Below are 24,975 nucleotides of genomic sequence, written 5' to 3'. Positions count from 1 at the left end.
TGTTTATCCTCTCACTAGAAGTTTCTGAGAGTGCGTGTTTTCCTATGCTTTTACCAAACTGTCATCAAACTTTTGATAAGTAAAAAGTGTTATCTAGAATTTTTTCTCCTTGAGTAAATGATTTTTTATTTTGGTTTTTTATTATGGAAACTTTTGACCTTTACAGAACTAACAAGAATCATATTTTGAATTCCTGGGTTCATTATATTGATATCCGTGTACTGTTTGTAGATCTTGTGTGTATGTGCAGTCTGTCAGATTTTCTTATCAATGCCATGCTTGTTTCAGAAAACTTTTTTTTCTGTATTAAGACCAATTTATCTTTCAAATAATCTGTTCTTTAAAGATTTGGTAGTGGGGTGCCTGGGTGGCTCAGTTGGTTGAGGGTCGGATTCTTGATTTTGGCTCAGGTCATGGTCTCAGGGTCGTGAGATCGAGCCCCATGTCAGGCTCTGGCGCTGGGCATGGAACTGCTTAAGATTCTCTCTCTCCCTCTTCCTCTGCCTTTCCCTCCTAAAAATTTTAAATAAATAAATAATAAAAATCTTTACAAAAATGAAGATTTGGTAGACTCCCCCTGTGAAACCTTTTAAACCTAGTGTGTTTGGGGACTATTACTCTTTGACAACTTTCTGTATTCTGTGGTATTGATCTGTATAGATTTTCTGTTTCTTCTAGAGCACATTTTGTCATATTTCTTTAGAAAATTATCCTAGTCATTGAGGCTTTAAGTCAACTTGCATAGCTGAGGTCTCTTATCAGTCTTAATTTTCTCTGTGGCTATTCCTCTATTTTATATTTGTTCTCTCCTCCCCTTTCTTGATTAGATTATATGGTAGTTTATGATTGGATTCCTTTGTTAGTTTTATGACTTGTTTTCTAGTTCATTAATGTCCACTTTGACTTTGTTAATTCCCTCTGATCGCCTCAATCTCATGTTTCTTATTTTTCTTCTGAGTTGGACACTTGGTTTCTTTTATGTTTTGCTCTTTGAGTACTTAAAGGCTACAGTTACTCCTCTGTTACTCACTGCTTTAGCAGCTAAGGTGTAAGTATTTGACTGATCCCTCTCCTCCCAGCTCTTCTGTATCTTCAGATTCTTGTTCTGTGAACTAGGTAGGAGTTGTTTGAGTTTTTAAATTTTCAGGGCAGGTACATCCTGCATTTTAATTTTCTTTATGTTTAGTTTTGTTGCATTGTGATCACAGAATGTTATCTGGATTATTATTTCTTTAATTTGTGGATGTTCACTTTGTAGCCCAATGTATGGTCATTTCCTGTGACTGTTCCTTCGGCAGCAAAAAGAAGATGATGTTCTCTTCTCGGGTTACAGAGTTTGATATACCATATTAATTATGTTATTTACTTTTCCTATACCTTTACTTTTTTTATCTACTTGATCCATCATGACCTGAGAGAAGTTCAAGTCTCCTAATATAATTCTCTTTCTCCCTATCTCTCTGACAGTATTTCCTTCATACCTGTTTGCTGCTGAGACATTCTTAACTGTCATGTCCTCAGTGCAAGATGTACCCTTTAGCGATATAGAGTGCTGCCCTCTTGCCCTCTAATATTGCTTTTTAGCTGGATTCAAGCTTATTTGACATTGAGATCCAGATCCTTATTTTCCTCTTGTTTACATTTTTCTGGTGGAGCATTGTTGTTTTATTTTGTGTTTTTTTCCCTTTTTTAAAAATTAACATAATGTATTATTTGTTTCAGGGGTACAGGTCTGTGATTCATCAGACTTACACAATTCACAGCGCTCACCATAGCATGTACCCTCCCCAGTGTCCATCACCCAGCCTCCCCATGCCCCAAGCCCCTCCACTCCTATATTGTGTGTGTTTTTTTTAAATTTTCAGTCTTTCTGAATTACTTTGCCTTAATTGTTGTCTTTAAATGTAGTATAGGGGCGCCTGGGTGGCTCAGTCATTAAGCATCTGCCTTGGGCTCAGGTCATGATCCCGGGGTCCTGGGATCGAGCCCCGCGTCAGGCTCCCTGCTCCGCGAAAAGCCTGCTTCTCCCTCTCCCACTCCCCCTGCTTGTGTTCCCTCTCTCGCTGTGTCTCTGTCTGTCAAATAAATAAATAAAAACTTAAAAAAAAAAAAATGTAGTATAAAGTTGGGTTTTGCTTTGTGAATCAAACTTTCTCTTTTATGTGGTTAAGTTTAACCAATACATATATTTGTTGATAGGAAAGATCTGTCATCTACAGTGATAAATCTGTAATTTTCTCTTGCTTTGTATTTTTAATACCTTAATTTTTCTACTGTATTATATACCTCATTTGTTTTGTTTTATTATAGTTCTTTTAACAATTAGGTTTGAATTTTTGGTTTTTTTGTCCAGTAAGGTCACCGCCAGCCACTTGAGCTTATTTAGCATTTGAAATGTGGCTAGTGTGACTGAGAAACTGATTTGATTTTAAAGCTGATACTTGATTCAATTAACTGGAAAACTTCTATGTTTAGAGCAGTTTGGATATGTGACTCTCCCTTAACTGTAAATTTGATGAAATCTAATTATAGGTCAGTTACTTTTGATAGAAATTTAGGTTTTGAATTGAGTTGTGCTATAAGACGCGCAGTGTGGATTTCAAAGACAATATAAGAAATGGTAAAATATCTCAATCTATTTTTATATTGATTGCTTGTAGACATAATATTTTTGGATATGTTAGATTAAATGAAATGTCAAAACTTTCACCTGTTTCTTTTTGAGTTAATGTGGCTGCTAGGCAGTTTTAAATTACACATGTGTCTCACATTATTTTTCTATTGGACAGAGGCTTCAGATAGTATATATTAATTCCTCACTAGGAGTAAGAGAAGTATCACATTTTCATGTTCAGAATAAACATTTTATTGATTTTGTTTCTCAGTATAACTTATGGTTTTTTCCCCTATGAACCTGTTACTCTCAGGATTTTTGGACTAATTTATTGTCGTTGAAGGGCAGTTCATGCTAATGGTGGCTCTTTGTTATATTTGCAAAAGTTTGAGTTCTGTCTTTCCATTAAGTAATTGTTATGAATGAAAACTTCTCTTGGTGGTATAAGGAAAGGAGAACTTGGACTATTAAGACGTAAATTAAAGACAGAACCTTCTGAATCTTGAATGAGTTCATAGGAAATGATTCACATTTTCATTTGGACCTGCTGTTCATCCTTCAGTCTCACTCTGGCCACTTCTGGTTCCTTCACTCCTCACTTTGATTCCCTCCCTGCAGACTTACTTCCCATTTGCTTTATTTCCCAGTTCCTTTGCTCTTGTCTTTTGCACAGCTGCACTGGTTTTAAAGGTGTTTGTTCCTGCCCTCCTTTTATTTTATTTTATTCAAAACCGTCTCTTCACAGAGGGCAGCGCTCGCCCCTGATTTGGAACCTCTCACAGCTTCTTCAGCTGTTTGCTGTCTGCAGAGTGGGCTCTCCGTAATGATGATTCCTGGCTCCATGTAAAGGTTATTAAACACCTTAGTGGTTATATAAGTTTAAACTTCCATAATGTCCACACATTTAAATATAGCATCTCCCAGATAAAACCACCAGAAGGCAGGTTGTCTGACAGCTCAGCTTTCTTTTCACAGAAAAGATTTCTACCATCATCACACTGCTTCTGTGAACCCGGGAGCCTTTAGCTTTTAGAAGACAACAGCCGATTCCCTTATTTTTACTGTTCTTGAGGTTTAAGGGCCCAGCCATCTTCTGTTTTCCTTTAGAAAGTATTTTAAGATTCTGATACCCACTGAAAAGTTGACTTTGGTTTCAAATGACTGCTCTTCGAAAAGTCTTGGTTTTTAAAGTCATTTTGCTCCTCAAAGCCTGATTACCACTGGAGAGAACAGTGATTTTGTTTCCAGGGGAGATGAAAAGATTTTTCTTTTTTAAAATTATCATGTTAGGAAAGAGGAAAAACAATTGCATTTTGTTTCCGAGTGTGTTTATTTTGTTCCTATACATATATGTACACGATACACCTTTTCTCTAAGCAGGAGGGTTTTTCTCCTGTGAAGAGTTGCCAAGAATTAGACTAACCTGTTGGGAGACACCTACTATTCAGAATTAAAAGGGGAAGAGAACGATTTCATTTAGGATAAAGATGTCTAACTTGGCTTCATGCATCTTGATCAGTATTTAAACTTAAAGTCCGAATTGGCCCTTTGAGGCCTTCATGATCAGATAGGGTTGGATTTCAACATAATCTGGTTTATCAGGCTCTGGGCACTTAAGTTGTGACTCTGGCTTAACTGTATGCAGTTTTGTGTGGGAGTCTGTAGTCTTGAAGGGGAGACATGGCCACACTTGCTGACCTCCGATGGGTGGTTTCCTCCCACTGAGCTTTAGGAAATTTATTAGGCTGTTGGCAAGCTTTGAGAAACCTTGGATTTATTACTGAATGGAATCAGAAAATATCACTGCTTTTCCTTTTCCTTTATATCATACGGGCATTTAATTATTTGACTTCCGTGATAAGCTGAAGTCAAGAGTAGGGCAAATGCTTTTGTTTTTGGAATACCATAGTGGAAGATAGGTTGTCAAACTATATAGCCCAAGAGCCAGCCCCCCCCTTTTTTTTTAATTAGTAGACCTTATTTTTAATAGTTTTAGGTTCACCACAAAATTGAGCAGAAAGTACAGGGAGCTCCCACATACAGCCCCTCCCCAAATATAGCCTCCTCCATGAACCAACATTGGCCCAGCATTATTATCCAAAGTCCATAGTTTACGTTAGGCATCCACTCTTGTGTTGTATGCCCTGTGGGTTTTGATGACACCTGTTTTTGTAAATAAAGTTTTATTGGAACATGCCCATTTATTACATACTGTCTGTGGCTTCTGTCCCTTCACAGCAGCAGAGTTCACTGTTTGGCCCACAGAGCAAACAAGTTTACCGTCTAGCCCTTTACAGAAAGTTTTCCACCTCTAGTCTAAGATAATTGTATCCTGTTAAAGTAGCTTGCGGAGATTGATCTTAATTTGCATTTAAATGATGAAGATCTGTTTCTCCCATTTGCTAGTGAAAGTAAATCTTGGCCATCTGGAGCCTAATGTGGAGTTAGCTAAGCCTTTTCCAGGTAATCCGTGGTTTACCGATAGGGGATGTGCCCTGGAGTGGGATTACCATGTGGAAGGCCAAGTTTAAGTGTACTGGTTTCTCCACAGCCCTGCCACAGTGAGGTTTTATGATTTTTTTTTTGAGGTTTTATGATTTTAATTGTATAGTAGGTAACATAGAAGCTAATCATTTTCCCTTTTTTCCTGTGTGGGTTTAGCATTTTGTGTGTAAAGTGTCCTTGACCATTTACTAACTGGAATCTGGAGTTTTAATCATTTGGATGAATTCCCTGTATCTATTTGGCATAGTAACCTGTTGTGCTGTGTAAATATTGTTTCCCACTGTGTTCCCTTTTGTGGTAATTATCAAAGTATACAATTAAAGGCATCTGGAAACAGTATCACCTCTAATTCTTCCATCCATTTTTTTTTGTGATAGCCTTCCAGCTTTTGCCCATATATTTACATATGTTCATGCTGAATGTTGGTTTCCTTTTTATTTAGTGCACAGTCTGAGTTTTTATATAGTCAGTCATTTACAGCGCTTTTATCATGGTCAGATTTATCACCTGTAGTATTTTGCAAATTGTTACTAAACCCCTCTGGAATTTATTGCCCTTCTGAGGGGACTTTTGTGGCTAACTCACTTTTGCTCTGTTCTGTTGTCTAGTTGCATAGCAACAATTATTAAGACCTCAAATCTTTCTTTGTTGTTTCTGTTTTGTCACATGCTGCTCAGTTCACAGAGTAGTTTATATTTGTGGATTCTATTCAGTCGGACACCTTTTCTGATTTTAACTAAATATATGTTGACTTTTGCCTTGTAATTTGTGTTGAAATTTGGTAAGGGCAGTTCTTATTTACTACCATAAATTTTTAGAAATTCTTGCTGTTCTTGCCCACCTGTTCTTGGTGAATTAGTTAACTTACAGGAAAGTGTGCTAAGGGGACTGTGGGTGGCTTGCCTGGCATTAATAGAAACTAACCTGGAAGCATTCATCTAGCCCATTTCACTTTTATGGGGGGGGGTGTCAGTCAGTTTACCTCCATACTTCCCCTGGGGGCAGAGCTGGGTTTGATTGAGACGCCTAGTGGTATCCTTCATATCCCTCAAGGAGAACCCTAGTCCTGGTCAGTGTCTCATCTTTACCGAGATGATACTTTCTGCGGTAATGAACGGCACAAAAATTAAAGCAAACTATTATGTTTACAAAGGTCTATATTTATATTCCCTCTAATTGAATAGTTGGGGTTCTAACTGAATCATAGATTATTTCCTGAAGCATCACACAAGCAGTCATGATTTTATTTTCATTCTTAGGCTTGATACATGATTCCAGTCAACCATCTGAGTTGTACCAGTGTTGCTTGCTTTCTTACTAGGGCATGGAGGTCAGTATATAATAGTTTCACTGTTGGGAATAAATTACTAATTATCTAACATTTTCCTGGAGCAGAAAGTTAAGTATTTCCCACTGTCTCCTTGGCCAGAAAACAGTAGGGTCCTTTGAGGTTTGTAACATACCTATCTTTCCCCAACAAATTGTTACATTTTCACAGACCAGGGCATACTCCAGGTTTTATCTGAACCTTTCCTTGGCTCTGTTCTAGTAGAGTACAATGTTTCCTTAAACTTGGTAGCAGATATTCCTTGTATAAATTTGGTTAATTCCTCCCACTCCTGATGTTAAATAGAAAGCAAAATGGTAATTGGCATTTTGCTCTTCCTATACTGGTCAGGTAATGTGCTCAAGTGAGCACTTTATTTCTAATCATCCCTTCAGCTACTTGATCACAGTGAGGTTCTCTTTCTCTAGAAACTGCCCTTTGTATAGAGGAAGACCACTTCTTTGGTTAGCATTCTTTCCAGATTCTCTGCCATGTCCTCTCAGGCCTACATACTCATATCCTGCTTCCTTAACCTCAGCTTGGCTTCAGTAAAGCTGTTCAAGAAGGAAATGAAAATGGACTCTTTGGAAACTGAAAAAGATTGAGTAGATTCAGCTAGCATTTTCTGAATGCTTAGCAACATTGGTATAAAATACAGTATCATGGACTTCTCACAACAGTCGTGTCCATGTTACAAATTGGGAAACTGAGGTTCAGGGCAGATCAGAAAAGTACCCACACATACAGTAGAGCCAGGGGATCCAGGACCTGCTCATCTCACCACCACCTCTGTAGCCGAGGAAGTAGCTAAGGATCGGGTGCAGTGTGGGAACAAAACACACTAGAGGGGAAGGAGCGACAGGTGCCCTGTCGCCGCTTGTTGAGAGTCACGGCATCCACAAGTACAGCCATTTCCTTCGTGAATGTATTCAGCAGTTATCTTTCCCATGTAGGATCATCTAGAGAAGGAGAAAAAGGATAGTCGGTAACGCTGGAAAGTCTCTTAAGACTATGAGGACATTCTCCGTCAGTTTCCTAAGAGGCTGAAACAAATCTCAGACATGAAAATAGAGACTAAAAATAGATGGGTAAATAGCCCGTGTCCAAACCTGAGGAGGTTTTGATTTGTTGTCCCTGGTTGGATTTTTTGTGACTCACTTTAGTCAGTGGTCTTTAGTCCTGCTGCTCATGAGAATAATCTGGGGTGGGTGGGATGGGGTGGGGTAGGGTGGTGTGTGTGTGTGTGTGTGTGTGTCTAAAACTAGTGCTACCTGCCCCTCGTTGAGGCCAGCTATATCAATCTCTGGAGGTAGGGGCTCCGGTGCTGGTATGCTGGAGGTACCCAGGTGATGGTCATGGGTTAAGAACTGCGTTAGATCCAGTAGACTCTTTGGCTAAGCCTAAGGGCTGTGAACCAGTTCAGGGGATGGAGTGTGTGAGATGCTGAAGGTTGACACTTAAGTTGTTTAGGAGTCCATCAGCATTACTTGAACACCTGGATTTAGAGTGAAGTAGAAATTGAGCTTTGGGAAATTGTCAAGGCGCAGTCCCTACCTTTGAGAAACTTATAAATGAGAAGCAGGGGGAAATACATAAATTTATATTTGCTAGCCAAAATTTATGAACCCTGTAGCTTTGTGGCATGCTTTCCTGCTGTCCCTACCTCTCCCTCAAAGGTTTGTGTAATAGGGGTGGTTTCTGGGACTCTGTGACATGTTTACCCTCTTGTCCTTCATCCAAAGTGTCCTTGGAGGCTTTCTGGGTGGAGAACACAATTAGAAGAACACATAGAAAAGTGTGTACTATTTTTCTTGATTTCTGGCTCCTTTCCTTGACTGCCTACTCGTAGCAATACTCTCTTCAGACTTGTTCCAGAATTGAAGTTATTAGGCAAGGCTGGTGTAGGATACATAACTATATAGAGATACAAACCAAAATCTAACCCTCTCAGATTCACCCAATGGGAGCTTGAGCTTCGAGATCATCTCTCCAACCTCCCCAATTTTATATGTGGGAAAGTAGAAGTCCCAAGTAAGGAAGAGCCTGCCCGAATCATCAACTAGTTGTTGACATGACATCTTTGCTACCTCATCCAAGGTGAAACGGAAATTACTCTCTCTAGAAGGTGAAGAGAACTTATATTTGTGTACCACTCCCTGCCAGGAATAATAGTAGGCAGATGGAGCTATATTTCTCCCAACATCCAGGTGGAGTAGATACTTCCATTTCTTGGATGGAGATGCCAAAGCTTAGATGATTTAAATATCCTGCCTAAGCAAAGTTAGGGGCAAAACCACACTTAGAATTCAGGTAGATGGAGTCTTTCTTTCTTTCTTTCTTTCTTTCTTTCTTTCTTTCTTTCTTTCTTTCTTTCTTTCTTTCTTTCTTTCTTTCTAGAGAGGGGGAGAAAGGGGGCGTGTAGGGGCAGGGAGAGAGAGAGAGAGAATCTTAAACAGGCTTCACACCTAGCATGGGGCTGGACGTGGGGCTCGATCTCACAACCTTGAGATCAGAACCTGAACCGAAATCAAGAGTCAGATGCTTAACTGACTGAGCCACCCAGGCGCCCCTCAAGTAGATGGAGCTTTTAAACCTATGCTTTTTTCAGTTCAACATGGTATACCATTTCATTTAACATAGTATGCCACTATCCCAATGCACTTCTTTGCAACAAACATAATCTCTGTTAGTAATGCCAAGGTTTTGTCTAAATTTGTTCTGCTAGACAATCAGGAAATTGCATACTCTACTGCTCATCTAGTCTTACCATTTCCAAACTCTCAGATTGATACCTACTTCATTTACTTACACTGAAACAGTTCTTATTCTCAGGACCACCACCACTTGTTAGCCTGCTTATCATCTCTGGGAATATGAGCAGCAGTCTATGTGGACTTGTACTCAAATCTTAATTTCTGGTGTCTACCAGTAGTGTGAGTGTGGACAAATCACTTAATCCCACTACACTTCAGTGTCTTTAGCTACAAAATAGAAATGATAGTGTCTAATCATAGGCTTGTCGTCCTGGTGAAATCGAGAACATGCAGCACAATGCATGGCACATGGTAGGTGCTCAGTAGATGTTAGCTGTGCTTTTATTGTGACACAGCATTTCCTGGATGAAATCAGCTTCCTGCTAAGAATAAAAGCTGCATAGGGAGCTCTTAACCTTGAATGTTCATTATCTTAAAGTTTGTTGGCTGAAGGTCCCAGCTCTAAAAACTGATCATTTTCCAAGAAACATAGCACTTTCAGTTCATTTGTGCTTTGAGCATTCCTGGCTTTGGATCCTCTTCATTCACTGTAACGGTTAACTTAACATTTTGCTTCAGTTCACCTCGAAGATGAGTACATGGTGACCTTTACTTAAATGTTCCTGCTTCCATGACACCAAGGCGTCCTGTAACTTATCAATCTACCGTTAGGACTATATCCTAAAGCCCCTTCTGGAATTAGGTTGATAGGAGTCTTTGTGGTGGCTTTGGCTACAGTTGTTACTTGTATGCTCTCGCTGGTCAAAGCTCTGTTTGTGATATCAGTTCTGAACACATCCATGCCTTTTTCCTCCACTCCCTGGCCTGACACACCATACCGACAGTTACTGCCACTTTATTATCACCTTCCTTCCTACCTTTGGTTCCTCTTCCCCTAACTTGAAGGATTTGATACCTCTGACCAAATATATAGAATGGAGTGGTCTATCTATAAGAGGAATTTACCATTACCAGCAAATAATGACCTTGCATCCCTGAATTTTATTTGCTCTAGTAAGTTTATACAGAAACTTACTAGGTATTTTGATTTTCAGTTCTAATCAGGAAATATTTATTAAATACGTATGGTATGTTGCATATTGTGCTGGTAGACTCTTCAGTGTTCTGAGGATCCTGGGACCCACAGGACATAGAACTCAGTGAACAGGGGGAATGGCAGAGAGGTTGTCCAGGCAGAGGACACAGATTGTGGACTCACAGTGAAATCTATTTACACCTGGCATGCAGAAGGGCAGGTTCTTACTAATCTGTTTATGGACACATATCTACCTTCAAAGAGTAAACAGGATTCTAAAGAGAGAGGATGAGGGCACTAGTGGACGTTACTCACTTTCCCTCAGTACAGAGGTAGATGCCCCTCAGGGAAGGGTCCAGTAACCCTTGCCTACCTTAATTAAGAACTCTGTCATGATCACCCTCTATCCCTTTTTCCTATAAGAACCAACAAAAATCGGGGTGCCTGGGTGGCTCAGTTGGTTAAGCATCTGCCTTCAGCTCAGGTCATGATCTCAGGGTTCTGGGATTGAGTCCCGTGTCAGGCTCCCTGCTCAGCGGGGGGCCTGCTTCTCCCTCTCTACCCACGCCCCCTGCTTGTGCTCTCTCTCGCTCGCTCTCTCGCTCTCTCGAATAAATAAATAAAATTCTTGAAAAGAACCACAAAAATTACGTGAGCATGAGCTTCCCATGTCCATTACATATGGTAGCACATCCTATATGAGATTTTTGTATTCTTTTTAGAAAATAAAATGGCTCTAGTTATTGAAAGACCTTTTTTAGAAGACTACTTTTAAGGGACACCTGGGTGGCTCAGTCCGTTGAGCGTCTGACTCTTGGTTTTGGCTTAGGTCATGATCTCAGGGTCGTGTGATTTAGGTTGTTTACAGTGTCCCTCCCAAATCTTTATTTGAAAAAATTTTAGACCTTAAGAAAAGTTGTAAGAATAATACAGTTAACACCCCTGTCCAGCACCTAGGTCCACCAGTTACTTTCCCATATTTGCTTTTTATCTTTCCCCTCCCCATCCATCCCTCTTCCTGTCTCCTTTCCTTCCCCTTTCTCTACACATGCTTTTTGGGCTGAACCATTTGAGAGTAAGCTGTAGATGTCATGACAACCCCTAGATACATACGTATGTATATCCTAAGCATAAGAGTATTGTGCTGATAACTGTTAATCACCATGATACACTTATCACACTTGGGGAGTTTCTCATTGATATCATAATAAAACTGCATATTCGAATTTCCCCTCATGGCTGTTGCCTCCAGTGTTCGACAGGTCAGGTCTAGAACATACTCAAAAGGTACTGTGGCCAAGGAGGCTGCTGAGTTAGATGCAGCAGAGCCCCTGCCTCAGTAAGATACCATAGATAGAGGATGGGAGTGACAGGTAGGGCTGGCTGGCTGAAAACCACAGAATGACCTAGAAGTCTGCAAACAGTAGGGTCACCCTGCACCCTGACCATCAGAACATTAGTAGGCAGGTAGTTATCCATAGGTAAAGTAAAGGGCAAAAGGAGGCTCTTCTCTAATGACGCTGAACTACTCAAGGAGAATTAGGGGTCCTGGTGTGGTGTTAGGACCCCACCAAAAAGCCCTATGTAACCAGATATTTGGGGTCCTCACTTAGTTGGTCTTTGAAGGCTGCTTCACTCTGAAGCATTACTGAACAAGTATAGATCACCAGACGTCTGAGGGAAGCCCACAGTGAGAAAGAGAAACAAAAATAAATGGCCCCCCAAAAATGACCCCAGAAGAAACAAGTTCAGGCAATAAAAGAGTGCTTTAAAATGTAACTTGAGAAATAAATCATCTCCACCTCCTCATGAACATCTTAGGGCAGGTTGCACTTTGTAAAGATGGCCACAAGGATGCTTTTCTACCATGTGTCCTTGCCAGCCCTCCCTCCCCTTCCCCTAGAATCTGGACAGGTTTTGTGACTAGCTATGTGACTTCCGAGCCTGAGTCATAAAAGGCCATGCAGCTTTGCCTTGTTTACTGAACCCATGCAAGAATCCAGCTAACCCAAGGCCGCCATGCTGTGAGGAAGCCTATGGAGAGGCCACCAGTTAGTGCTCTGGTAGGCAATCCTAGTTGGCAAGTAATCGGCCCAAGGTTCAGACTTGTAAATGAGGAGCCTTCAGAAGCTTCCAGCTCTCTACTGTCTATTCACTGCCCCCCCCCCCCCCCCCCCCCCGCCGCCCTAGCCTTTGAGTTTTCCAGGTGAGGTCCCAGACAAGCTATCCCTCCTGCGTCCTGTCTAAATTTTTAACCCACAGCGTCGGTTATGATAATAAAATAGACATTGGACTGAAAGAAGTAGTGTGATGTCTGAATGTTGTTGGGGCATTGAATTTGATAGGGAATGAGGTGTGTGTGAAATCCGCAGTCTTTGGCCTCTTTGGTTCTGAAGTTTCTGGCTCACCATTAGTAATAATAACCAAAACACAGTCTGGCCTAGAGTGGAGACAGCCTCAAGTTTGGTAGACCCAAGCTACCTCTATTGATCTCTGTTTATATTCAGGAATAAATTTTTCTAAATAAAGGAAAACTGAAACTTCTCAAACAGCGAAGTATTTCTAGACATAGAGTAAACACTTTAAAAATATGCGAAGCTTTTCTTTTGAGGGACAGTTCAATTAATCATTGCTTAGCCAAAATTTAATTACTTATGATTCTAAAATTCAGTGTTTTCAAAAGATTGAAATCTTATCAAAGATGTAACTGGAGAAAAATCAGAGCTGTCCCTAAAGTATTTTCTCAGTTATATTTTACCCATTTTAGCGTGGTTAATGGTAAAAATACATTGCAGACTCAAACATTTAATTGGCAGTATTTAGAAAGAAAAAAAAAAACAGCATAACTAGAATGAGCTGATCATTCTGTTGGTTTTTGATGCCTTGCTGTAATTTTTTCTTTCCTTGCTCTCCTTTTTCACTCCCTGATTCTCTTATTACCTCTTCCAAACCATCCCCAGCAAGTGTTAAAACTGAAAGATGTGGACAAGGAGAGCCCTCAAGTAATCTAGACAGGAGACTCTCCATTTTGGGGGGCATGTGCTCAACCCTCTGCTTTAATTGTAAGATACATTATCAGGTCACTTTATTAACTGGAGAAATATTCTGCTTCCTGTAAATTAATCAGAAAGAGGATTAAAGATTTACCAGACATACAGGCCTCTCTGGAAACCAGGTATAAAGAGTAAGTCTGAACTCTTGCTCTCAGAAGGCTGGTCAAACGCTCCTTTCTAACCGTAACTGTCACCGAGATGGCTCCCTGCACTTGCTTGAAAGTCCCACCCCCCCAGATAAATAAATACATCTTTAAACAAAAAAGAAAAACAGAGAACAGAAGAGAATTGAAGGGTCATCAAATGAGCATGAAAACCTGAAGAAATACAAATGAATGCAGTTAAACTACAATGACTTCTTTGCATTCACCAAATCAGAGAATGTTCCCTGCCCCTCACCCACTCTTTCATCATCCTCTGAACTGATGCTAGGAAAAAATTTAATTGATAAAATTGAATAAGGTGAAGCATACAGAGAAATGCAGAATAAAAATAGAAAACCAAAATTAAGGAATGTAGAGAAGGCAAGTAAGTGGGGGAAAAATGAAGCTGAATAACTGGAAAGAATCACTGGAAAATACTCAGTATGCCAGAAGACTTATAAAACCTGAAGCCTCATAGAGGACATTCAATTAAAACCAAATTAAATTAAAACCAAAAAACTTTTTTAAGTTGAGTAAAAAACAAACAAACAAAAAACCAAAAAAAGATTGTTGGAACTCTTTGATTTAAACTGAGTATCCAGCATTAGTACATAGGACAAAATACTTTCAACTTCCATGAAAACCACAGAAAGGTTAAAAAAATGTTGGACCTTTCATATTTATTTTTACGTTCACTAATTAACTAAAAAAGGCTTACCCCCTTGTTTAAACTGATGTGTAATTAAGGTATCTGAGTACAAAGAATTCATCTCTAAAGCTAAGTAAGAATGTAGGAGGCAAAACCTGAGATTTTTCAGATATTCTTTTTTTAAAAAGTATTAAAAGTATTCTCTATCTTCCCAGTAAATCATTGAGAAACTACCATAGGTCAAGTCCTCTCATTGCTGCCATGGGGGATACAGAGACAAAACACGGTTCTTTCTCTGCTCGTTCATAACAAGCTGATAATCCAAGAGGGCTAGAATAAATGCCTCCTGGTATTTGGTTATCTTAGACCATACCTAGTCGTTGAATTTTCTAGTTAGTTCAGAGGTGACCAAAGGCCTTTTAATTTAAAATAAATAAAAGTGGATGGTAGGGACACAACATACTTTAATCCCTTTTAATCCCTTTTTAATTATGTAGAATCATCAAATGAGCAGAGGCAACCGCACTGGACCAGAATGTAGCAGAGCTCTCGGGGCTTAGCAAGTATCAGGTTGTTTGCTCTGGCACCCCATGGCCTCAGGCTGTTCTGCTTTATCATCCTTTGCAATCATTAGTGCTGGCTCTTTAATGAGCCCCCTCTTCTAAATTTTAAGAGGTTGTGGTGTTATATATTAAGCACTTTTTAACCCTTACTACACCTCTATGAAGTAGGTAGTGTTCCTGTAGCCAACTGTACAGGGGCTTAGAAGTGTAATGACACTTGCCACGTCCATAAAGCTCGGGAGGCTCAAGTCAGCGTTCAAACCCAAGTCTAACTCTGGCACATGATCTTGGCCTAATATATTGTTCTGGAGGTCTCCTGTCTTTTATCTGAATTCTGAAGTTCAAAAAGCTCTAAAACTTGGGACGCCTGGGTGGCTCAGATGGTTAAGCGGCTGCCTTCAGCTCAGGTCATGATCCCAGGGTCCTGGGATCGAGTCCTGCATCAAGCTCTTTGCTCAGCCGGGAGCCTGCGTCCCCCTCTGCCTGCCACTCCCCCTGCTTGTGCGCGTGCACGCTCGCGCGCTCTCTCTCTGACAAAATCTTTAAAAAAAAAAAAAAGCTCTAAAACTTGTAGTTGTTTTTTCATACCTTTGGTGGCAAAACATGACCTGAACTTACTTCAGGCCATGGTCTTTTTTCTGCTCCATTTAAATGATTTCACCGCAGCTGTATCGTGTCTATATCATAGACAGTGGATGTACATACTCCTTTTACCTTCCGAAAGTCGGAAAACCTTGACATTCTGAAACAGTCTAGCCCTGTGCGTTTCCAACACAAATGTGGCCTGACGGCCCCTTGCCACCTGCCAGCGAGCTCCCACTTCTCCCCGTCCCCCCCCCCCCCGCCCTAGGCTTCCAGTTTGCGGCTCCTAATATGCTGTGGACATGGCAGTTGAAACACATAAACTTTAATGTCCAAAAAACTGAGATAATTTTTTCAAATCCTGAGTTCATACTGCTACTCACAGTTCCAGTTCAACCCCCGTGGGCCCCTTCCTCTCCTCCTGCATTCCCTCACTTGCTTCTCCTACAGGGAGAACGGAGACATTTCTTCTATGCTTGAAAAAAAGGTGTCCTTTCTATTTAACCAGGATGCAAAGTGTTTGTCCTGGCATGTGAAAAGTTAGATGTACATTTTACCTTAGATAATAACAGGTCCTTCATTTTGTGGTACGATTCACCGTGATTTAAGTATCAGCACTTTTAGTGCACTTAAAATGATTCGTCTATAAGAATCCTACAGAGCATTTTAGGAATGATACATATTATCTGAAGCAAAACAGCCAGAGTCCTTTTAAATGTTAATCATCTGGAGCCAAATAAATGTGTATAGAGTAGATGATGGAAGGTCATTGCTGGGATATCACACCCCTTTTTCCTCACTCAGGGGAAAAGTGGAAGACAGAATCATTGATGAGTTAAAGACGCACCGAAGGCCTTCAGTATATTCACCTAGAATGAGGGAAGTAAGGGATGGATTGTGTAAGACTAATCTTTTATTCTAACTTTTTTAACATGGAGAAGGGGGTTCAGGGGTCAGTGGGGGGAAAGAATGGTTCTGCAGATGACTTTCATGAGTGGGTTCTTTTATTTCTAGTCTTATTCAGTGGGGAGAGGAAAGGAATAAACCAGAACTTGGCTGCAAGTGTTAGCAAATCAGATTTATTTCTGGATCTCTGGTTTGCGGCCTGTATCATATTTGGAAGAATGAGGAGAGTTTGGAGGAGAGAAGTGTTCCCCGAGCCTTACTTGTTTGTCTCTGGGCCTGGCGCCAAGGTTGCCCATCTCCAAACAGCCTCCCAGCAGTATGGAGCATCAGGAAGGCCTATGGAGTGTGAGGGAGTTGGGATGGACCCGTAAGTATCACAGAGGACAGAACACTAATGTTTATTGATCACCTGCTTTGTGTCAGGCTCCATACCTGTTACCACATTTAGTCTTTACAAAAACTGAAACTTCATCCCCATTCTACAGGTTAGGGCAGCTGCGATTTAGAGCAATTAAGCTTACCAAAGGTTTCTTACCCCCAAAATGGAGGAGTTGGGGCTGAAGCACATTTCTGTCCCCAAAGCTCATGTCCTTTCTCTCATGTCCCCTGTCCCCCAGCCATCATCAGGTTTACAGCAGAACTTGGGGGCCATGCTGCTCTGGTCAAAGCAGCTGGGGAAGAGGCTCGGGTTTCCTCATTCAGGTGGCTGTGTCCCTTTTCTCTCACTGTGTCCTAGTTATATAAGTTTTATGCACAACCAGCTCAGGGCAACCAACAGAAGACTCTGTGACCTCTGTCTTTATGGTCAACACTGGGTCTTACCTCTTGGACATAACAGAGTAGATCGCTCTGCTTCTGAGCGCACCTGTGAGCTGCTTTCTCTGGCACATCCTGAGCCCCGTGTCTTAATCAGAGCAGGTCTGTGGCTGCTTCCCAGGGTGACAAAGCTCTGATTCCTGGAGAAACGCATTTGAAGAAAACCTTAGGAAGAAGCAGTTGACACACAGGTGGTGAATATTTGTGGAATGAATGGGTCTGTTGCCTTCTGGAAACCCCTGTGAACAGGAGTGGATTTACATGTTTTCCTACTTTTGTACTTGGCAGTTTTCCCACAGTGTTTATTTGAAAACAAATTCAGATTATATCCCAGGTCAGTTTTGTATCACTAACGGTAACACTAGAAATGTATTTGTGTTAAAAAAAAAAACTGCTCTCAAGGTTGCCTCTTGGAATAAATGTTCTTTTTCTATTCTAATTAAATTATTTTCTTAAAGTTGCAATTTCAGAGGATAAAAATTACACTAGAGACTGCAGGATTGTTTAATTTTCTCCTCCTAACCAGTAACCATGCTATCATGAGAGCACTTTATTATTCCATCTGTTAGATTATAAAATCATGGAAAACTTATTGTCTCTTAACAGGGAGAGATAATGCATGTGAGAAAACTTCATATATGTTTCTACGAAAGGAGCTTCCTGTAAGACTGGCCAACACAATGAGAGAAGTTAATCTTCTGCCGGATAACTTGCTTAACCGCCCTTCGGTGGGGTTGGTTCAGAGTTGGTAAGTAAATAATGTGGCTTTAGATCAGTCTTCCCATAATGCTCTGAACACCTGGCATGGATCCCATTTTCCCTAAAAGTACGTGTATGGCATGTGTGGGAATGAGTCATTCAGGATAGCTGCAATTTTCCAAGCAGTTAAAAGTTTTTTGTTTTTTTTTTTAACCTGACAATTTCACACTGTCTTAATGAAAAGACTTCTAAACTGTACAAGACAGCTTTCTTGACTTTTCAAATTTTATTTTTCTGGTTATAAATGTAATTGTTCACTGAAACAAAGATTAAAAAGTACAGAAAAATTTAAAGGAGCCCACACGGACTGGTCTGCAATCCGTTGGATAAGGGGATGTTGCCACTTTTTGATCAAGTCTCAGTCTTGCTCCTTTTGTTTTCCTGTTAAAGGAGTTTCTTGGTGGCAGTATTTCTGTTAGAGAAAATTAAGTCATTTAAAGGGGAACCTCAGATTGTAAAAATGCCAATACGTAATGTGCTTCATTTGCCTTATGAAAAATAAAAAAAAAAAATCTCAACAGAGAATGACATAAAGTTTGATGACGTACAGCTCGGATGCAGCAAACATGTGTTATTTAATTGAGGAAGTTGAATTTGTGACTCAACTACCCACTAGGTAAGCAGGGTGAGGTCGGTGAGTGGTAGGATGTAAGAGCAGGTGGTGTATTTTCAGAGAGGGATTCACATATATTCGAGAAACACTTCGCTCTCCTCCTCCGTTGCTTCCTACCCCAGATGCAGAGTTTGTTCCAGCAGGAGCAGCGAGTGCGCAGGAGCAGCGAGTGCTTGTTTGCCTGAAATTTCTTTATTGCTTCAAGAGCATCATCCGAAATTTTCCCGCAGAAAGTGTACAGTCACTATTGGGGTCATTGTGGTGGGGATTGGAGGTTGACTAGCTGGCCTTCAAGTTCCCTGGGCCTGGTGGCAGTGACTGACAGTCACGCTGCCTATCGCTTATGTAAAAGTTACTTCGGGGGCTTCAAAGTGATTCAGCTGGCGAAGTATAGAGTTAAATGCTGGAGTCAGCTCTTTTTTTTTTGTCTCACATTTCTCTTCTGTAGCCATCCCAAACACATGCATGTCACTTCTTCCTTTTTTTTTTTTTTAAAAAAAATCAATTTCGAAATAATTTCCTATATAACAGAAAGATGTACAAGACTAGTAGCAAGAATTGCCGTATACCTTCACCCAGATTCACTAATTGTTAACATTCGGTGCCATTTGTCCTGCTGTTCTCATTCATATTCGCGCTCACTCTCTTTGGATGTGTGTGTGTATGTGTGTACACTTAGGGTATATCAAACGTGGTACACACATAACATATATGATACACACTATTTTTTTCCCTAAACCATTTAGGTTAATGGCAGACATGCCCCTCTACCCCTAACGACTTTGGTATGTATCTCCTTAGAACAACTCTTAGAAAACCACAGTATGATTATCAGATTTGGGAATTTAACATGGATTTAGTAATATTTTCTAATGTGGGAGAACTTGTTCTTGTTTCATTAATTGCCCTCATAGTGCTCTTTTTTAAAAAAGATTTTATTTATTTATTTGAGAGAGAGTGAGAGAGAGCACGAGGGGGGTAGTGGCAGGGAGAGGGAGAGGTAGACTCCCTGCTGAGCAGGGAGCCCGATGCGGGGCTGGACCCCAGGACCCTGGGATCATGACCTGAGCCAAAGGCAGACGCTTAACCGCCTGAGCCACCCAGGTGCCCCAATAGTGCTCTTTTTTCCCCGCCCCCAGCAATCCCCGCCTCCCCAATGCAGGAATCCAGTTTAGGATCACACGTTGTGCTTAGCTGTCATTTCCTTTTCCTCTTAAAAGTGACTCTTACTCATAATAGGCCGTGAAGCTCACCTCAGCTAGAGTGTGTTCTTGTTCTCTTGACTTTCAGGCTGGGAAGCTCAGCAGCATCTTTGGCTCCTCTCCACTCATGACTCTGCTCTTTAAGTGAACTGCTTATCTCCCTAGAATCCTGCTGGCGTGTGACAGGATAGAGGGCCTTGTTGCCTCTGGCTTACTTTGCCCTCTGCGGGAGGTTTGACCTGATGATTTCAACAGTGCCTAATCCATAGCCTGATTTGCCCAGAAGCTTTTAAAAAGAATATCCAGAGATGAACATACTTTAGTATCACGCATCGTTACAAAGTTCAAGTGAGGCTGATTAATAAAACATTATTCCTGTTCATGTATTTATATGCTTTGCAGTCATTTTTTGTTACTGGAGTACCCTCATCCTCCCTCCAAAGCTGGATAGGAGGATTAGTGGTAATTAATTGTTAGAAATAATTATATCAAGGGATAATTCTTTCGGAACATGTTCAGATCCAAAGCAGAGATGACACACCTCTGAGTAATTGGCATCTCCGAATCTCCTCCAGATCCAGCAGGTTCTGTCCAGATATAGCTGCCTCAGTAATGTGCCTCTCTGGATCCCATTTTTCTGTGTTCTCCAGATATTTATTTTGCACACATTATTTCCTGTCCTGGCCCTGATTGAGATATGTAGCTATTTTTAATCCAGAAGCTGTTTCTGAGGACCTAAGAGGCATTCCGTCTCCTCCTCTGCAGTGTTGATGAGATTAGTTTAACTCTGAGAAGGAACTGTTTATTTCTAGTTTCGAAGTTCTCAGCATGCACTTTAGTGTCACACCTGTGTTCCTTACAATTCATATGCACATCTTGGCTAATCAAACTGTAGATTTGGTGTACCAGTTAGAATATGTTCGTGAGTAGCAGAAAATCCAACTAAACCATACATTGGCTCGTGTAGCTATAGGATGAGCTTTTGGTGTTGGTTGATTTAGAGAATTCATGAGATTATCAAGGCCCTGCTTTCCATGGTGTCGGCTTTATTTTCAGGCTGGATTTCCTCCTGGTGGCAGAACAGCTGCAACCTTTCCAGGGTTTACATCTACATAGCCCACTGTACAAAAAGCAGAGCAAGTTAATTTCTCTCCCAAAGACCCCCACCACGTCTTCCCTTTTATTTTACTGGCCTGAATTGAGGTAGTGTGCCCATTCCTGAGCCAGTCCCTTTGTTCAGGGGAATGCAATGCAATGACAGGCTTAGGCCTAGACTACTGGACTAGTTAGTAATCAGTGACGAGAAAAATACTATTACCCAGAGAAAAATCAGGCCACCCAGGAGCTTTGCATGGCATCGGCTTCCCCTGCAGCATTTGGGCTGCAATTGGTGATGGTGGGGAATGGGGTAGATACCTGAGTGAAGATTTAGGGTACTCTTAGGAAGAGGGAAAGGAGGAATGGATGTTGGGTAGGCAATTAACAGAGTAACTCATCTTTTTTTAGGTATATGCAGAGCTTTCTTGAACTTTTAGAATACGAGAATAAGAGCCCTGAAGATCCACACGTCTTGGATAAGTAAGTATGGTACCAAACTTACCTGACAGTAAAAACATCCAGGTTAAAAAATGTTTTGGTAAATGGAACTCATGTCATTAAGAACCAAGAAGTGTAATTTGGATGAAAGCATTAAGTTTGTTAATGGGTAACAACTCAATATCACATTTTTAAATAATTTATGTTAATTTAACATAGCACAAAAGGAATAAGGACCCTTTAAATTATGTTTCATGATCTAGATCTTAATAAATTTTCACTCCTGGTGAACTGGTGCCGGCCACTCACTATAAATATTGCAGTAAATGTACCACCTAGTGGTAGTTTTAAGAATGCAGTGGCCTCTGGATAGACCTGAATTTACCTACTCAGTCCTTTACAAATTTTTTTTTTTCAATTTTTAAAACAAATTTTCAGTGCAGCATAATAGTTGAGCTCAGGAAACCTGTAATGCTTTTATTTTGGAGCAGCATAAAAGAGTGTGCTTTTAATATAACGACCTGAATTCTCTGCTCCTGTTCCGCACAAAGGCTGCTAACTTCTCAAGCTGATGGAAAATGTTTCTGTTTTTTCATCTTCATTTAACTGAAAAAACACTCACCCTAGCTCTGAGTGTTTTTTTTTTTTTTTTTTTTTTTTTTTTACCCCAAGAGAAATTAAGTATCCCCTTCACATTACTTTCCTCCTGTTTCACGTACACACGAGGGACTGCACATGGAAGGCCTATTGTGCTGAAGAATTTTTTTCTATGGAGAATCCTGGTCCACAGAGTTGTGACACCAAACACCTTACATATAGGCATTCCAGAAAAAGAACTAAGAAACACTGTTAGAAAAGCACCCCATAGCTCGAGGCATTCAACCCAACCCTTCCAGTTCACAGATAAGGAAACTGAGGTCAGAGAAGAGCAATGACTTGTCCAAAGTTGTAACATGAGTTGGTAGCAGAGCTGGATCTGTAAATCCTTGTTCCAGTTCCATCATGCATTGTTGTGCACAACTTACCAACTGCGAGAACCACCAGTGTGCGCCCTGAGTAGCGAGCTCCAGTTTAGTTGTAAATTAAAATACAAGGGGGAAGAATACCCACCTGTTGTATACTTTGCTAGGTGTTTTGCAAATGGATTTGTGATTTGTGAAAGGGAGGCGTTGAATTAGAGCCCCAGATGCAATGTTCTTGCTAGAGGCCATTGCTCTCATTTAACGTACTGAAATTAAAGGAATCGAATCCAGAAGCTTTGTTTGCTCACAAGTCATTAGCTAGTAACAGTTTGTTTTGCTGACATCCTAGAAATTAGGACTGACTTCTCTAGCTTCAAATTTTAGGGTATAGATTTGTGGAAGTAAATAATATTAAATTGCTGCCGTATGTTTCCCAGAATCCTATCTCAGTTTCTGGAACAGGTTATTGGTCAGATGCAATTTATGGACATGAGCCCACTTTGGAAACTGCCAAGTGCTGGATCCAGTGCGTGTGAGATCATAATGATAATCGCTCTCCCTCAGTGAGTTTTGGTGACTTGCCCAGGTTCACACAGCTAGTCGGGATAGCTGGGGTTTCAGAAGCCCGCTGCCCCTGGCAAAGGAAGGAAAGGAAGGTGAGCTAGTCGCTTTACTCATAGTGGTAGCCTTTTCCAGTCCGGGAGAAGCTGTACAGGAGTCCCAGGCACGGAGATCATTTAACTGAGGTGAAAGCAGCTTAGAGAACAGGCTTGTTTCTCTTAATGATAAAGTTAAGAAGACCCCAGAAGACCGGGGAAAGCATTCTGAGAATCGAGCCCTTGAGGCAAGTCTCCTCCCTTCTGCTAAGTTGAAGTGCTTCTCTACTGTAATGAAATCTTTCACTTGAGTGATACTGAATTTATAAATACGTTAGAAAGAACATTATGTAGAGGACAAATTGTCCATTATCAAATTTCTTGTGAATAATTATGACCTTCCAGTTTCAGAGTTGATTTATTCATCTCTGCTGTCTTTTGTGTGTGTATTTGTTACAGGAGTATTTCATCACTGAGAAACGTTAAGACTATTCAGATAAGTGAAAAGAAAGTCACTCCAAATTTCCATTACCAGGGGACAACCACCGTTAACATTTTCCTTCCATTCCGTACTTTTTCCTAGGCATCCATATTTTTATATGTGCACAATATGTTTTACAAAAATAACTGTGGACATTATAGATCTCTATACCATTACTAATGGTTTCAAAATGGTCCGTCTACAGGTAAGTCATGTGATTTGACCTCCTGTCATTGAGTTGTAGAATGGTTTGTATTTTTCTTGCTACTCTAAACAGGGCTCTTAAGAATCCTGTCGTTTTCCTAGGATCAATTCCTGGGAGTGGAATGAATCTCTTTGGTCTTTGATATATGTTGCTCAATTGCCCCTAGAAATGTATCAGTTATGCTTCCACACTCTAGAGGACACTGGTTATTCTCTGCCAGTGTGATGAGTGGAGACTAATTCTGCATTGTTTTGCTTTTCTATTACTCTTTTTGAAGGGGGAAGTTATTGGCATTTGCATTGCCTCTGTGGTAAATTTCCCATTGATACCGGATCCCTTGCCTCGTTTCCTGTTAGGGTGCTCATCTTTTCCTTCATTAAAGACAGTAGCTCTTGCAAATGTATTTTCCCCAGTTTTCACTTTGTTTTTTTGACTTTAATAACCTGTATCCCTGTAGAATTATGCCGAAATTCTGCATAGTCCTATCGTTTGTTTCTTCAGGGTTCTACCTGTGGTATTAAGCTTAGGACAGCCTTCCTTACCCCAAGGCATACTGTACTATCTACTTATTCACCTGATTTTCTTTTATTTTTTTCTGTGATTTTATTCTTTTATGTTTAAACCTTTTAACTAAGTTATTAGCTTAAGGCTTGAAATTGGGACGTGACTTAAATTGGTAGCCAGCTGTCCCAGCTAATTTGATGGTTTCCCTACTGACTTGGAATGTCACTTTATCAATATGCTAAATTTTTATGCACACATACTTACTTGTCCTTGGGCCTTGTTCCAAGCTTTTTGTTTGGTTCCATCGACTTGTCTCTCTGTTCTTAGTTACCATTCTTAGTATATTTTTCCCTCTGTCTTTATAGTAATATACCATAATTCTTGACTCGGTTTGTTTTAATTGCCTTTTTTCTGTCTACATTTCATCACTGTATTTGACTGCTATGAGAAATTCATTTCAAAATTTTACTCTTAAAAAGTTTCACATTACTTATTCATGGAAGCTGTTGCTTTAAGACTTTCTAATAAATCCCTGGAAATCTGGGGGGATTGTCTTCATGTTGTCAGAAGAAATGTTAGTGTGTTCTACAATTATTCAGCAAACATTTATGGAACCTGTATTATATGTGATCACTTTTCCATAAAGTCAGTGGATTCCTAAGAAGGTATTTAAACATTTTTTCTTTACTAGAACCTTTTACTTTTTGTGTCTGTGAAAGAATTTGGATAGAAAGTTCCAAGCAAAACCTTGGGTAATACTTTAGTTTCTCCTTGTAGCCCATAATGATAATATCTCTACTTATAAAAATACCAGCACCTAAATAGTCCAGAGACAGCGCTGGGAAGTTTATGCATCAGTGCGTGAGGTATAAAGACTGACCACTTTTTCTTTCCCTCCCACACAGCTTTCTGCAAGTTCTCATTAAAGTCAGAAATAGACACAACGATGTGGTTCCTACAATGGCACAAGGAGTGATTGAATACAAGGAGAAATTTGGGTTTGATCCATTCATTAGCAGTAACATCCAGTATTTTCTGGATCGGTTCTATACCAACCGCATCTCTTTCCGCATGCTTATTAACCAGCACAGTAAGTTGGGTTTTTGATCCACTTTTGAAAGGGCACCCAGAGTGATTTCTCCCAAATGTTTTCCTGTTGCTTCACTTAGA

At 40.4% G+C, this 24,975-nt stretch overlaps 1 protein-coding gene across 1 annotated transcript in view; it reads left to right on the top strand.

Moving 5' to 3' along the window:
* The window catches only part of PDK3 (pyruvate dehydrogenase kinase 3), a 63,624-nt gene that overhangs the window by 4,370 nt on the left and 34,279 nt on the right, over positions 1–24,975 (top strand). The window contains exons 2-4 of the mRNA XM_021705650.1: positions 17,554–17,695; positions 21,028–21,099; positions 24,711–24,895. Of these exons, the coding sequence (XP_021561325.1) occupies positions 17,554–17,695; positions 21,028–21,099; positions 24,711–24,895 (399 nt within the window). The remainder of the gene's footprint in view (positions 1–17,553; positions 17,696–21,027; positions 21,100–24,710; positions 24,896–24,975) is intronic.

The sequence above is a fragment of the Neomonachus schauinslandi genome, chromosome X (assembly GCF_002201575.2).
Source record: "Neomonachus schauinslandi chromosome X, ASM220157v2, whole genome shotgun sequence".
Lineage (NCBI taxonomy): Eukaryota > Metazoa > Chordata > Mammalia > Carnivora > Phocidae > Neomonachus > Neomonachus schauinslandi.
The sequence above is the reverse complement of the archived record's forward strand: the minus strand, read 5'-3'. Positions and strand labels throughout refer to the sequence as shown.